Source organism: Musa acuminata, chromosome BXJ2-3 (genome assembly GCF_036884655.1).
Source record: "Musa acuminata AAA Group cultivar baxijiao chromosome BXJ2-3, Cavendish_Baxijiao_AAA, whole genome shotgun sequence".
Classification (NCBI taxonomy): domain Eukaryota; kingdom Viridiplantae; phylum Streptophyta; class Magnoliopsida; order Zingiberales; family Musaceae; genus Musa; species Musa acuminata.
In genome coordinates this window covers 20,637,501-20,652,151 of record NC_088340.1, presented here as the reverse complement: position 1 = coordinate 20,652,151, position 14,651 = coordinate 20,637,501, and the positions used below count along the sequence as shown (strand labels likewise).

At 43.2% G+C, this 14,651-nt stretch overlaps 1 protein-coding gene across 1 annotated transcript; it reads right to left on the bottom strand.

Annotated features, from left to right (window-relative positions):
* Nucleotides 1-10,903: 10,903 nt before the first annotated feature.
* On the bottom strand, nt 10,904-12,533 carry LOC135606496 (NAC domain-containing protein 43-like). Its single transcript, XM_065097523.1, has 3 exons — nt 12,193-12,533; nt 11,832-12,109; nt 10,904-11,761 (listed from the first exon to the last, which is right to left on the bottom strand). The coding sequence occupies exons 1-3, from the start codon at nt 12,362-12,364 to the stop codon at nt 11,057-11,059; spliced, it is 1,155 nt and encodes a 384-aa protein (XP_064953595.1). The 5' UTR covers nt 12,365-12,533; the 3' UTR covers nt 10,904-11,056.
* Between the last annotated feature and the right edge of the window lie 2,118 nt (nt 12,534-14,651).

Here is a 14,651-nt window from a genome sequence, read left to right as displayed (position 1 = left end):
CATCAAAATAAGTCAACATATGATCAGGAGATGCTCGCCATTGTGCGCGCAGCAACGAGGTGGAGACCCTACTTGATTGGCCGACGATTTCAAATTAAAATCAACCATAAAAGCCTCAAGTACTTTTTGGAGCGAAAAATATCATCCCTTGAGCAGCAAAAAAGGATGCACTTTCGCAGCTACCCGAGCAAGTTAAAGTTTCGGTCGTTTCACTTCCGACCAGCAACTTTCTTAAGGATATTAAGATGGAATGGCAGGAAGATTCAGAGACTAGTAAGATTATAAAAAAATTGGAGGAAGCACCAAGCCCCATGGCTCATTACAATTGGGACTCAAAAGAATTACACTATAAGGGACGCATTGTGCTTACGATAAATTCTACTTGCATCTTCATGAGCAGATTTTGGACAAAGTTATTCCATATGCAGGGTACTAAATTGAAAAGGAGTATGACATATCACCCATAAATCGACGGCCAGACAAAAGTTTTAAATAGGTACTTGGAGACAGCCCAAAGCCACTCACCAAATATGACTACCCAAAGAGAACTTCAGACCCAGCCAAGTGCCATTATTGATCGACGGATCGTGACTCAACGACGATGACCCACTAATGAAGTGCTAATACAGTGGGCGAACCTACCAATAGAAGATGCCACTTGAGAGAACTATGACGACTTGAAGATCAAATTCTCAGAATTCATGAATCATCAGCCTCGAGGACAAGGCTGATTTGAAGAGGGCGGGTCTGTTAGGACTCTAGCTTGGAGAGTCCTAATTGAGAGGGACATTCATGTAAAACTGTTAGGACTCTAGCTAGGAGAGTCCTAATTGAGAGGGGCATTCATGTAGGAGGTATTTTCTTAGAGAAGAATTAGGAGTTGTAAGGGAATATGAGTCATGACTAGGAGTCCTACTAGGAGTTGGTTAGAAGTAAGAGTCTTAAGTAGGAGTCCTATTAGGAGTTAGGGTTTAGAAGCCCTATAAATAGCCATGTATTCCTTCTCTTTTCATAAGCAATAGATGAATCTTTTCTGCAGCCTTTGAGCAGCAACTTGGAGGGAGGAACCCCTATAGAGTTCCAAGGAGGCCGATCCCCTAAAGAGATCAACCCCAAGTTTAGAATCTGCAAGGGTTCTAACAGTTGGGAAGTTTGATCTGGGGTGACTCGTGTTCTCCCAACTTGGGCTTCAGGCATGACATATGGAAGACAAGGTGAATTTTGACATCCTCAAGTAATTTAAGTCTATACGCCACTGCTCCAATACACTCTGTGATCTGATAGGGCCCAAAAAATCGTGGAGATAGCTTCATGGAGGCTCGAGTGTTGATGGAGAGTTGCTCAGGGGATGATATCTTTTGCTCCAAAAAATACTTGAGGCTTCTATGGTCGATTTTAATTTGAAATCGCCGGCCGATCAGGTAGGGTCTCCACCTCATTACTACGTGTACAATGGCGAGCATCTCCTTATCATATACTGACATGTTTTGATGGGAGGGAGATAATGCCTTGCTAGTGTATGCGAGTGGTCGACCATCTTGCATGAGAATGGCTCCAATTCTGACTCCAGATGCGTCGGTCTCAATGATGAAGGGTCGGTTAAAATCTGGTAGCGCTAGCACCAGCGTCGTTGTCATGGCTACCTTAAGTTTGTCGAAGGCAGCAGAGGCTTTGTTTGACCATTGGAAAGCATCTTTTTTCAGTAGAGAAGTGAGTGGTGCACTGATCTTCCCATAGTCCTTAACAAATTTTCGGTAGTAGCCTGTTAGTCCAAGGAACCTGCGTAGTAATTTCACGTTTGTAGATTTCGGCCAGCCTTGTATTGTCTTAATTTTTGTTGGGTCTACCGCCACTCCTTCTACTGATATTATATGCCCAAGGTACTCTACTTTTTGCTGGAGAAAGCTACACTTTGGTTGCTTAACAAAAAGAGTATTCTCCCGAAGGATCGTTAGAACAATCCATAAATGCTGAAAGTGAGTCTCAAGAGAAGGGCTGTAAATGAGAATATCATCAAAAAATACCAGAACAAATTTACGAAGAAAGCTCTGAAAAATATCATTCATGAGACTTTGAAAGGTTGAAGGAGCATTAGTGAGTCCAAAAGGCATTACCAAGAATTCATAATGACCATCATGTGTGCGGAATGAAGTTTTTGGAATGTCATCTTCACATACCTGAATTTGGTGGTAACCGGATCGGAGGTCCAACTTCGTGAAGACTCAAGCTCCTTTTAATTCATCAAGAAGTTCATCCACCACTGGTATTGGGTACTTGTCCTTGACGATGATGCCATTTAAAGCTCGGTAGTCGATGCACATCCGCCAAGTTTCGTCCTTCTTACGTATAAGTAGCAATGGTGAGGAAAAAGGGCTGCAACTTGGTCGAATCACCCCTGTTTCAAGCATCTCCTTTATGATCTTTTCAATTTCATCTTTTTGGAGGTGAGGATATTGGTACGATCAAGTATTCGCTAGTGGCTTGCTCGGAAGGATTGGAATTCGATGGTCATGTTGTCGAGAAGGAGGAAGACCGCATGGTTCAGCAAAAATGTCGGCAAATTCAGTAAGCAATTGGGCAAGATTTTGATCTTCAATTTCTATTTTCTTCCCCTTTGGTTTCTGCTGGAGGTGCATCAAAAAGCCACCATTTACCTTGTGTAAAACTTTCTCCATTCGTTGGGTCGAAACAGTGGTAACGTTGCTTCTACACTTCCCGCGTAGGATGATATGTTTGCCCTTACAGTAGAATTTCATAATTAATTTAGAAAAGTTCCAAGAGACATCACCTAGTGTAGTCATCCATTCTATACCAAGCACTGCCTCATAGTCATCAAGTGGTAGGAGGAAGAAATCAGTAATAATTTCTTGGTCTTGCAGTAATAGTTTTACCTGCGGGCATCTTTGGTCGCATTTTAGGATTCTGCCGTCGGTCACCTTTACATCGAACTTGCTGCAACCTTCAATATGCAGTGCCATCCGAGCAGCAACCTTACTATTTAAGAAGTTATTAGTACTTCCCATGCCGATGAGAACAGTAATCGGCTGTTGTTTGAGAAGGCCTCCAACTTTCATCGTTTGCGGGTTTGAGTAGCCGGCCAGTGCGTGTATTGTAATGTCGGTCGGTTGTGGCTCTTATTTAATATATTCTATTTCATATTTAAGGCTCTCTTCTAGATGTTCAATGACCTCTTCTTCTACTAGTTCAATCATAAGAAGTCTACCTTTTCTATAGCGATGCTCGTGGCTCCACGGCTCGTCGCAAAGTCAACATAACCCCTTCGCAGATCGCTCTCGAAGTTCTTCTCTTGTTAACCTTTTCGGTGCAGGGACTCAGTTGATAGTAGGGGGGGCTGAGGGCTTTAGTATTGTAGGTCGAGGAGTGATCCTCGTCCTCCAGGCTTCATGGTTCAATCGCTCCTCTTGAAGTCGTACGAAAGAGATGGCTGCCATAAGCGTGTATTGTTGTCGCGTCTTAACTTCTCCCCGGATCTCTGGCTTTAAGCCCTCAATAAAGGTCCCAATAGCTATTTTTCAGACCAATCACGAGTTTGATTAGATAACCTTTCAAACCTGGTTTGGTACTCCTGAATGGTGGAGGTTTGTCGGATCTTTGCTAGTTGTCCGTCAATGTTCTCGTAATAAGTTGGTCTGAAGCGGTTTAGTAGTCCTTCTTTGAATTGTAGCTATGAAAGGACTCCATAAGTGTGTTCAAACTAGTCAAACCACTGTATGGCATCCCCTTCAAGATGTATAGCTGTAATTTCCACCGTGGATGCATTCACAGTTTTATGGTACCGAAAATATCGCTCCGCGCGCGAGATCCAACCAATTGGGTCTCCTTCTTCCCATCTAGGGAAGTCCACTCTCATGCGCGAATAGTTGGGGTCGGTCATAGAGCCTCCCCTCTCTTGGAAGTCATCTCTTTGGGCATGATGTGATTGGTTAGAGCTCTCTCCTTGATGTGATTTCTTCGGGCTTGGTGGTCGGCCCAAACTGAATTCGGTAAGGAGTCTGAATCTTATCCTCCATTCATGCCTCGAAGGCTTCAATTTAGCATTGATTACCTCCTCAGATGCTATAGTATATGACTCCAAATCTGTGATGTTAAGATCTCTCTTTTGTTGACGGGTTAAAGGCATGTATAGGTCGAGAGAAGTGATGGTTGAAAGGGTTGGTGGATTGGTATATGTAGGCTGCGGTTTAGGTTTGTTTTGTGGCTTTTTTGGGTGCAATTTGAGGGTGTGGTTTGGTGAAGTTTTAGGGCTATGGATGAAAGTTTTCGATCTGTTGTGGATGACAGCAAAGGTTTGATAGAAATCAGTAAAATTTTGCTGTAGAATTGTATTGTCTTGTAAGAGCAGAATTGTCGTGGAAGAAACAGCGGTTTCTCAATGAAATCTCCGCCAAAAATTTAAGAGGTTTGAGGAGGGAATTGACAATAATATCTTAGTTTATATGACAGCAAGGATGTCCAATTTAATCAAGAAAATTTTGTAGAGGTTTGGACAGAGAAAATATAGTATCAAGATCAAACAAATAGTGCTATGCGGCTGAAATTCTGCAATGTATCTTTCGTTGTAGAGATGAAAAGTTTATGCAGCAATATAGGAACAATTTTTTTTTTGGGGGGGATTTTCAGATAGGGATAATTAAATTGCAGCAGTAGTAAGGTAGGAAACTAGAACTTGTTGCAATTCACGGGGAGATCAAAGGATGATCCGCGGTGGTGGAGATGATGGCGGAATTTGGTGACGATCTTTTAAGCAATTGTGGGAATTGTTTTGGGCGGCTGTGGAGGGCTGATGGATGGCTATGGAAGGGCAGCGAGATGCCAAGAACGCTGCTCTGATACCAGGTGATAGAACCCTTGCAGATTCTAAACTTGGGGTTGATCTCTTTAGGGGATCAGCCTCCTTGGAACTCTATAGGGGTTCCTCCCTCCAAGTTGCTGCTCAAAGGCTACAGAAAAGATTCATCTATTGCTTAAGAAAAGAGAAGGAATACATGGCTATTTATAGGGCTTCTAAACCCTAACTCCTAATAGGACTCCTACTTAAGACTCTTACTTCTAACCAACTCCTATTATGACTCCTACTCAAGACTTCTATTCCCTTACAACTCCTAATTCTTCTCTAAGAAAAAACCTCCTACATGAATGTCCCTCTCAATTAGGACTCTCCTAGCTAGAGTCCTAACACGCAGGCACCGCTGCCCTTGCGGCTGCTACTGCAGGCTGCCTGCCTGCACGCAGATGGTAGTGCTGCCATCTGCGACGGCAGCGAGGGCAGCAACAGTTGTTGCCCTTTTCCGCTTTTGCGTCAACGATTTTGACGTCAAAAGCTTCTCAAAAACACAACACACGCAGTTTAAAACCAATCTATCGCACGAACAACCTGGCTCTGATACCACTATTGGGAAAAATCTTTGGGGGCGACATTACATGCGCAGCGGAAGAACAAGAAAACAAAATCCCTGATTCCCAAAGAGATGTTCGTCGTCATGCGAAGATTGGTGCGGCAAATCCGCGAAACTGAAAAACTGTGTATAGAGTAGATTGTGTTACCTAGGGAGATCGTATATCCCTGTTTCCTTGCAAATCCTTAAGAGAGGGTGAAGGAGGTTAAGCATCCTCCTCTCTAGCGGTAATCCACACAGCAGGGCTCTGACAACGCTCCTCAAAACTCCTGGCCTGCTTTGAGGTGGAGAGGGGAAGGAGACTAGGAGAGGCAAACAAAGGCTCTAGCCTATGAGGCTCTGAATTCCTCCTATTTATAGAGGTCTCCTATCAAACCCTAATAGATCCTCGCCTAGTGGGTATTGGATCTGCATCCAATAACCCAAGCCTTTTAGATTAGTATATCTCTATCCAGTAATCTCTCATGGGCTCTTATTGGATCTCGTCCATAGGATCCAATAATTCAGGGGCTTATTGAATATCCAATAAGACAAGGGCTACTTCGGATATCTCATATCCGAACCTCTACTTATCGCAATGCCTACCATATGTGTGTGATCCACTAGACCCAATATCGAGCTGGCCATGAGTCATACTTGTCAGAACTCCTTCTAACTCAGTGAATTATTATCTCTGTAATAATTTACTTGACTCATCAACTACGGACGTACTAGGCCACTACGCCATAGTCCCCAAACGATACAGGGGAATCCAATCCATTGGATCTGTCTATCCTTAGTTATAGTGTACCTATAGTCCCTCATCCATCTAATATCCTAGAGACCGTATATCGAGCATGGTGCTGTCAGACCCATACGGTTTCTACTCGAGTCTCACTCTAATCGGATTCTCCCGGAGAACTCTTTCTCTCTCAACCCGAACGACCCTAGCTAGGGATTTGTCTGAGCAAGAACACATGGGACATTCCTTTCATGACACCGAGATTATTTATGATATGTGTTTAAAGGTGAATCGATCTCATTTTCATGATCTCATCATGATCCGATTCCCATTGCACAAATCCAAGGACATCACAATATATATATGCATATATACAATAGTTATAAAGTGATATATGCCAAAATATAATAAGCAAAAAAGATTCTGTATCAAGTCACACGTGTCATCACTCACGTGATTGGCTTGCTGGGCACCTATGACTAACACTTGAGACATAAAGGATGTCCTATATAAGTGCTCCACACTTTGATACCAGACTTATAGATTTGGATATCTCAGATCTAGTACAACTGGTCATTGGGAGTGGTAGTCGACCTTACGAGGGCTATTGAGTGTCGATAGAGGATCATCCAATCTCGGCATCATGAGAGGAATATCTCATGTATTCTTACTCGGACAAATCCCTGGCCAGGGTCATTCGGATTGAGAGAGAAAGAGTTCTCCGGGACAATCCGATTAGAGCGAGACACGAGTAGAAACCATATGGGTCTGACAGCACCATACCCGATATACGGTATCTGAGATATTAGATGGATGAGGGACTATAGGTATACGGTAATTGAGGATAGATAGGTCTAATGGATTGGATTCCCTTGTATCATCTAGGGACTACGGCATAGCGGCCTAGTACGTCTATAGTCGATGAGTCGACTAAATTATTATAGAAATAATAATTCACTAAGTTAGAAGGAGTTCTGATAGGTATGACTCACGGCCAGCTCAATATTGGGCCTAGAGGGTCACACACATATGGTAGGAATTGCGATGAGTAGATGTTTGGATATGAGATATCCACCGAAGCCCTTATCTTATTGGATATCCAATAAGCCCCTGAATTATTGGATCCCATGGACGAGATCCAATAAGAGCCCATGAGAGATTATTGGATAGAGATCCACTAATCTAAAAGGCTTGGGTAATTGGATGCAGATCCAATACCCACTAGGGGAGGATCCATTAGGGTTTGACGGGGGACCTCTATAAATAGGAGGGATTCAATGGTTTATAGACTAGAGCTTTTGTTTGCCTCTCCTATTCTCCTCCCCCTCTCCACCTCAGAGTAGGCCTGGAGTTTTGACAAGCGTCATCGCAGCCCTACTGTGTGGATCACCGCTAGAGAGGAGGACGCTTGACCTCCTTCACCCTCTCCTAGAGATTTGCAAGGAAACAGGGATATACGATCTCCCTAGGTAACACAATCTATTCTATATGCAGTTTGTTACATGGATTTTTGCATACCAATCTTCGCATGACGACGAATATCTTTTTAGAAAATTGGGGATTTTGTTTTCTTGTTCTTCCGCTGTGCATGTGATGTCGCCCCAAGATTTCCTAACAAATCATACATACTATGAGCAATTACACCAGATGATCATGGACCACAGTCTAATGTGATCAGGCCCGAGCCAATAGGCCTAATCACTTACATAAAGATCTATGAGTGCAACGGTGCATCTCTATACCCTGTGTTCATCCATCTCGTCCTCGTTGGTCCCGTCGGCATCTCGACGCATCTCCATGCATCGCGATCATCCGTCTCGTAGGTCCCATTACGCCTCCTTATATAATTACAACTTAATAATAGGCACACTGACCCGACAATAAATGAGAAATATAATGGAGGCTCGTAGGCCCCAATAATAATAATCACAAGTACACACATCACACGGTACATGATCATTCGTCCACATATCATACATCACATGTATAAATCAATATCATGCAGGACTACTAGATAATAAAAAATAATAATCAATTAAACTTTTTAATTAATTAATATTTTCTGAAATCAAGGACATGTAGAAAATTTTCTAAATTCTAAGGGGTATTTTTGTAATTTAGGTAAAAGATAGAATCTAGAATTTCTGAAATTCCAAGGGGCAAAACTATCTTTTGCCTAGAAAACCCTAAGCCCCTTTCTCCCTCTTCCCTACTACAGTCATCGCCACCTTGTCGGGGGCGGCTTGTGGGTGGGGGGGGCACGGGGGCGTTGGGGGCGCCGCCCTTGCCCGCGGGCGATTCTGTCTGCGAGCACAGCGCCTGTAGGCACCGTTGCACGCGGGCTGCTAGTGGCAGCACTAGCGAGTTGCCGAGCCCCGTAGGCTGCCAGCCGCCGATAGTAAGCCTACTGCATGCAGATGGCAACGAGGGCAGTAAGGACCACAACAATTGTTGCCCTTTCTCGGTTTTGCGTTAATGATTTTGACATCAAAAGCTTCTCCAAAACATAACACATGCAATTCAAAACTAATTTTCGCACGAACAACCTGACTTTAATACCACTGTTGAGAAATCATGGGGGCAACATCACATGCTCAGCAGAAGAACATAAAACAAAATCCCCAATTCCCAAAGATATGTTCGTCGTCATGCGAAGATTGGTGCGTAAAAATCTATGAAATAGAAAATCATGTGTGAGATAGATTGTGTTACCTAGGGAGATCATATATCCCTGAATCCCTGCAAATCTCTAGGAGAGGGTGAAGGAGATCAAGCGCCCTCCTCTATAGCGGTGATCCACACAACAGGGCTGCGATGACGCTCCTCAAAACTCCAGGCCTGCTCTGAGGTGGAGAGGGGGAGGAGAATAGGAGAGGAAGCAAACAGCTCTTGCCTATAAACTATTGAAACACTCATATTTATAGAGGTCCCTTGTCAACTTAACCCTAATGGATCCTCCTATATTGGGTATTGAATCTCCATCCAACTATCAAAACCTCTTAGATTAGTGGATCTCTATCCAATAATCTCTCATGGGCTCTTATTGTATCTCATTCATATGATCTAATAATTTAGGAGCTTATTGGATATCCAATAAGATAGGGCCTCTAGCGAATATCTCATATCTGAACCTCTACTCATCACAATACCTACCATATGTGTGTGACCCTCTAGGCCCAATATCGAGCTGGCCATGAGTCATACTTGTCAGAACTTCTTCTGGCTCAGTGAATTATTATCTCTATAATAATTCACTCAACTCATCGACTGCAGACGTACTAGGCCACTACGCCGTAGTCCCTAGACGATACATGGGAATCTAATCCATTGGACCTATTTGTCCTCAGTTACCCTGTATTTATAGTCTCTCATCCATCTAATACCCCAAAGACCATATACCGGGCATGGTATATTTGGGGAAGTCATTATTGGGAAATTTGAGGATTTTTTTTTTTTGTTCTTCAACTACAAATGTGATGTCGCCCCTAGATTTCCCTATAATTGGTTCATCCAGTACTTTATCTGATCCTTCGGTGTATCGTCCTTTCCTTCGGCATATTGCCCAATCGGTTTGTTGACCTCCCACAACTTTTGATCTCATTGGCGCAATGTTCGATCCTTCGACCCGATGCCAAAACTCACGGTACGAAGTCCTTTTGCTAACACGTTGATCGATCCTCCGACCCGACATCCAATCTTCTGACATATTCTGTTTCTGCCCAATGTCCAATTCCTCCTACTTTAATCAATTTATTTTTTTTGATCGAAGTTAGTCCTGTGTCACTCAAAACATAAATTAGATCATAAACTTATCAATTGATTTCATTATCAAAATCTCAGATTCAACAATGATGTTGTTCACAAGCTATCACCATAAGAAGAGAAAGAAACAGGATGACAATAGCAGTAAGTTAACCCATGAGAGGAGGTCATCAAAGGAGTAATAGCAACAGGAGACTAGCTACGGGGTGCTGACTATGGGGTCCGCCGATAGAGTAGTCAGTAGTGATGGATGGTGTTCGCCATCAGCTTGTGAGAAGATAACAGAGAGATGGTTAAAATCTGTGAAAATCAATTAGGAAACCGAGGGTGACATTGTTGAGCAGAGAAAGAGATCAAGCATGACGATCAGCAAAAAAGAGATATTGCTATCATCAAACAACAAAGAAGGAAAATTCTTGCTCAAAATAAGAGAAGCTATGATACAATAAAGAATTTAGATATTATGAAAAAGATGATAAATATTTATTGAAGTGATAAGTATTTATATAGGTTTCGAGAGAAAATTTTTCTCTATCATAATCAATCAGTTATTTAAATCTGATATTATCTATAACTTAATCTTCTATCATCATAATCTTCTATCATTTTAGTCTTCCTCCTCGCATAAGCCATGAGAACTTCTGCCTCTCCTCGTTGGCTACCCGTAAAGAAAAGTTCATATTTCGTCCGCCTACACCTACTGGGAAAGCTTAAGAAAAGCCTACGATGATTCCATTCATCTCTCTCTAGCCCTCTCTGTGGGATTGCTGTAGGAAACAAAAGAGAAGCCACGGTACGATGTGTACAGTCTCTGTGTCTGCCATGTGCACGAAGGCAAATTACGCTACCCTCCTTTCTTCCTATTCATCAGAGGAGATGAGAGGGACCGAACAAACGCACACCTTTCCATCCTACCTTTTCACTTTTCATTCTGTCACCATAACAAAGATATGATATCTCCATCCACACAAACATCACAAAATAGAAAGATCGTTGGGATCGAGTTATGTGTTCTTCACCATCCAATACATACAATCATTGAACACATCAATCCATTATATTCTGTCATGGTTCTCACGGTGTATGTTTATATGTATTCCTCCTTATTTTCGTGTTGGAAGAGACATCACTGTGCGCATGTGTTGCCTGCTTCCTTTCACAGAGACGCATGGCTGATGCGATCTGACAGCGATAATGACGTCCTCGTCAAGCTCCATAGATCGCCATCGCCGCCATGTTGGTCATCATCATCATAATCATCATCATCATCATCATCATCATCATCATCAGCATGCACTACTCTTGCTGATGAGCGAAAGCCAACGCCAGAGTCATCGTCGAGCGGTTTCGGTCCCTCGTACGGGCCGTTGAGCTGGGAGGCAAGTAGCCGGTCGAATGCAGCCCAGTCGCCGCTTCCGGTCTCGGCACGGTGGGCGCTGCCCATGTCGACGGCCGCTGACATCCCGTAGCTCGTTTGGTCATCGCAGGAGTGATCAAGAGGGAAGCTATTTGGGAGTGGCGTGATGGTGGGGCTTCCGGGAGCAGGAAGCTTCATGAACATCTCCTGCAGACCACTAGATGAGGCGATCTCGATCGGCCTCAGGTACTCGATGTTATTACTAGTACTGTTCGTCGTCCATTGGCTTTCTCCCTTGCATGATCGACCCATGTATTGCAGGATCTGATCCAATGCGTCGTCGCCGCTGCCCGGGTGGTGCAGCAACTGGGTCTTGGCATCGCTGGTTACGGAGGCAGAGTTATTAGGTCTGTCAATGGCCCTGTGGTGGTTCTTCTTCTTGAACACTCGGCAGACCACCCAGGCGTCTTCTTGGTTTGTCCCTTCTCCCATAGAACTTGGGGCCTGAATGGTCAAGGACGCATCAGAGAACATAGAATTGATGGTGTAAGCAACAGGTCTACTCCATACGTACGTTGGAGTGGGAGATGAGGTCGGAGTGGTCATCGAGCCGGTACTCGTGCATGATCCAGTCCGACTTCTGGCCATGGGGGGCTCGGCCTCTGTAGAACACCAGCGTCTTCCTCATGCCGATCCGTGTGACGCTGGAATAGATCACCTTGTCGCGGCCGGTGGCCTTCCAGAAGCCGGCGGCCGTTGCTCGATTGGTTCGGGTGCCGGTCGGGTACTTCTTGTCCTTGTGGCTGAAGAAGTACCAGTCGTTCTGCGGCGTCGACCCGATCCTGCACTTCTCTGTGTCCCAAGCCATGGAACTGAGAGCAAGCGCAAGCTCCAAATTTAAGGAGGAGAACGCAGCGAGTAACTCGAAATGTCACCTTGGATGTCCCACGGCTCCAGCTTATTGAGATCAACGTCTCGGATGACGTCCAGATCGATCTTCTCGGACATGACCTTCTTCCTCAGGTAGTAGTTGAGGAGCTCCTCCTCGGTGGGATGGAAGCGGAAGCCCGGCGGCACACAAGACTCGGCGTTCACTGAGATGCTCATGTTTCACGGCTCGATGGATATTACAAGAAGCTCTCAGTCTCCAATGGGGCAAACAAAGCTTATTTATCTCAGCACTGACTCGAGGGAGGTCAGAAGGAGGACAAATGAAAAGGGAATCGCAACATGATTCATTAATATTCTTGGTCTTGGTGTTGTTGTTGCCGGTGGGGTTAGCACTGTTGGATCAAGAGAAGAGCTACCCACCACCCAGTGAGAGAGGAATGGAGATATGCTCAAGAGGTGGTCCCTAAAGCGAGAGACGGTGGAGGGGGTGAGAGAGAGAGAGAGCGAGAGGAGAGACTTTGAGAGAGAAAGTGATGGAGCAACGGGGCGAGGAGGAGAAGGCCACATCCAAAGCCATGACACCTGACCTCAAAAAAAGGTCTTGGAAAAGCACAACCGAAACTACCGCCATCGCTGGAAAGCGCCCTCCCCTTGATCTCCTCCTCCATCTCTTCCCTCCTCCTCCGTAACCACCCCAAACTCCACTGCTGTGATGGCAGTAAAACAACTCCGACGACCACACGAACTAGAGAGAGAGAGAGAGAGAGAGGACGGGTTGGAGAGACGGAGTTTTCAGGGGCCCCGCGACCAATGGAAATCACATACCTAATGCAATTCACTATCTTTACTGTGCATTCCTCAATCAACACAGGCATCTCCCATTAACCACTCACGTACAAGATCGAGGTTCGATTACGCAAGCATGGAGTGACTTGATGCTTCTGTACGAGACACGTTGTCGCACGGTGTGCAGAAATGGGGCCTCGTGTGGTCATCTGGCGCGCCTCGTCCTCGCGGCGAAGGGGAAGGGGCAAAAGAGACGGAGAGAAAGCTACGAGAGGGCCGCGTCGGGACAAAGTCTCATATTGGCGTCATCCAGTTTGAACTCGGCATTAAGCATTACGTCGAGCAGGTTATGTGCGCATACATTGCGTTCATCATCACTGGAGTCGTGAAACGGGCGACAGAGAGGTGGTGATGATAACACTGGTGACATGTAATGCTAATCCAAGTGGAGGCAATTAAGCAGGCGGCCAAATCGTGTGTTTCCTCTAATAATGGGAATAATTGCCACGGTTAATGATTAAGCGATTGACAGTGCAACCAATTGGTTTTACTCACGTCGCAGTTGCGTGTTGCTTACCTGAGCATGACAAGAATTTTACTCACCTTCAACATTAGGATATAATTTAAAGAAATTATATATATATAACCAATTCAACCTAAAATTATAGGTTTATTATCATTATACCCCTTCTATGTAATTCATCTAAATTTTTATTATCTTTTTCTATTCATGTGTAAATTGATTATCATCTCATATTGTTAAAAATTTATGATTTGACCTTGTCATGCTATGGGACAAACCCACAACTTGATCTTGAATCAGTCTTTCTCTTTTTTTTTCTCAATTTATTCAGTTACACTGTAGTTTAATATTGGCTGCCAAGCCATCTCGATTCAATGTTTTTTTTTTTTTTTAACTCATTCGTATCAAAATTTATTTATGATATCATATTAGAAATTCAACAATGACGAATCTTAGTTAAACTAATCAAAATTAATATATATCATAATAGATACCATATCAACCCTAAAGTTTAAGCTTTCTACGTTGTGGATTATACTTATTATATATAATCTAACTCTCTCAATCCTTAGTAACATAGAACTATCCTTCTAGGTTTTCTCTTTTCATCTTATATATATATATATATATATATAGTCTTTTTCCAAACTGTATCTCCTTTGAATTCTTGGCTTACTGGTTTCAATGCATGAGATCTTGCACGACTAGTGCCACATATTTATATCTCTTATATTGATATTATGGATACCTAATATAGAAAAATAATACAAAATATAGAATAGTGAGGCTATAAGTATTGTACCTGAAGAGGAACTCTAAATACAGTGCAACAACTCTAATCATATACTATTAGGATGAGCATTTTTCAATTGGAACTCATGTGGCAAGTAGTATATTTGATCTATTCGGGAGGGATTTAATTAATTAGGATCCACGTGTTAGATTTTAACTGGTGAATAATATTTTACATTGATTCAACGTGATGTAAAAATATGAAACTTTTATCTCTAATTCTTCTATAGATTGATGATCAAATACCAAATTGATTCACATTATTAACTCATAATTTATTTGTCATTTCTTTCTTATGAAAGTTTGGAAATATCACATTTGTCTCTTCGAATTTAGTATAATATATACATCTCAAATATTTATATCTAAATATTATATATATTAAACATTCATTCAATGTGA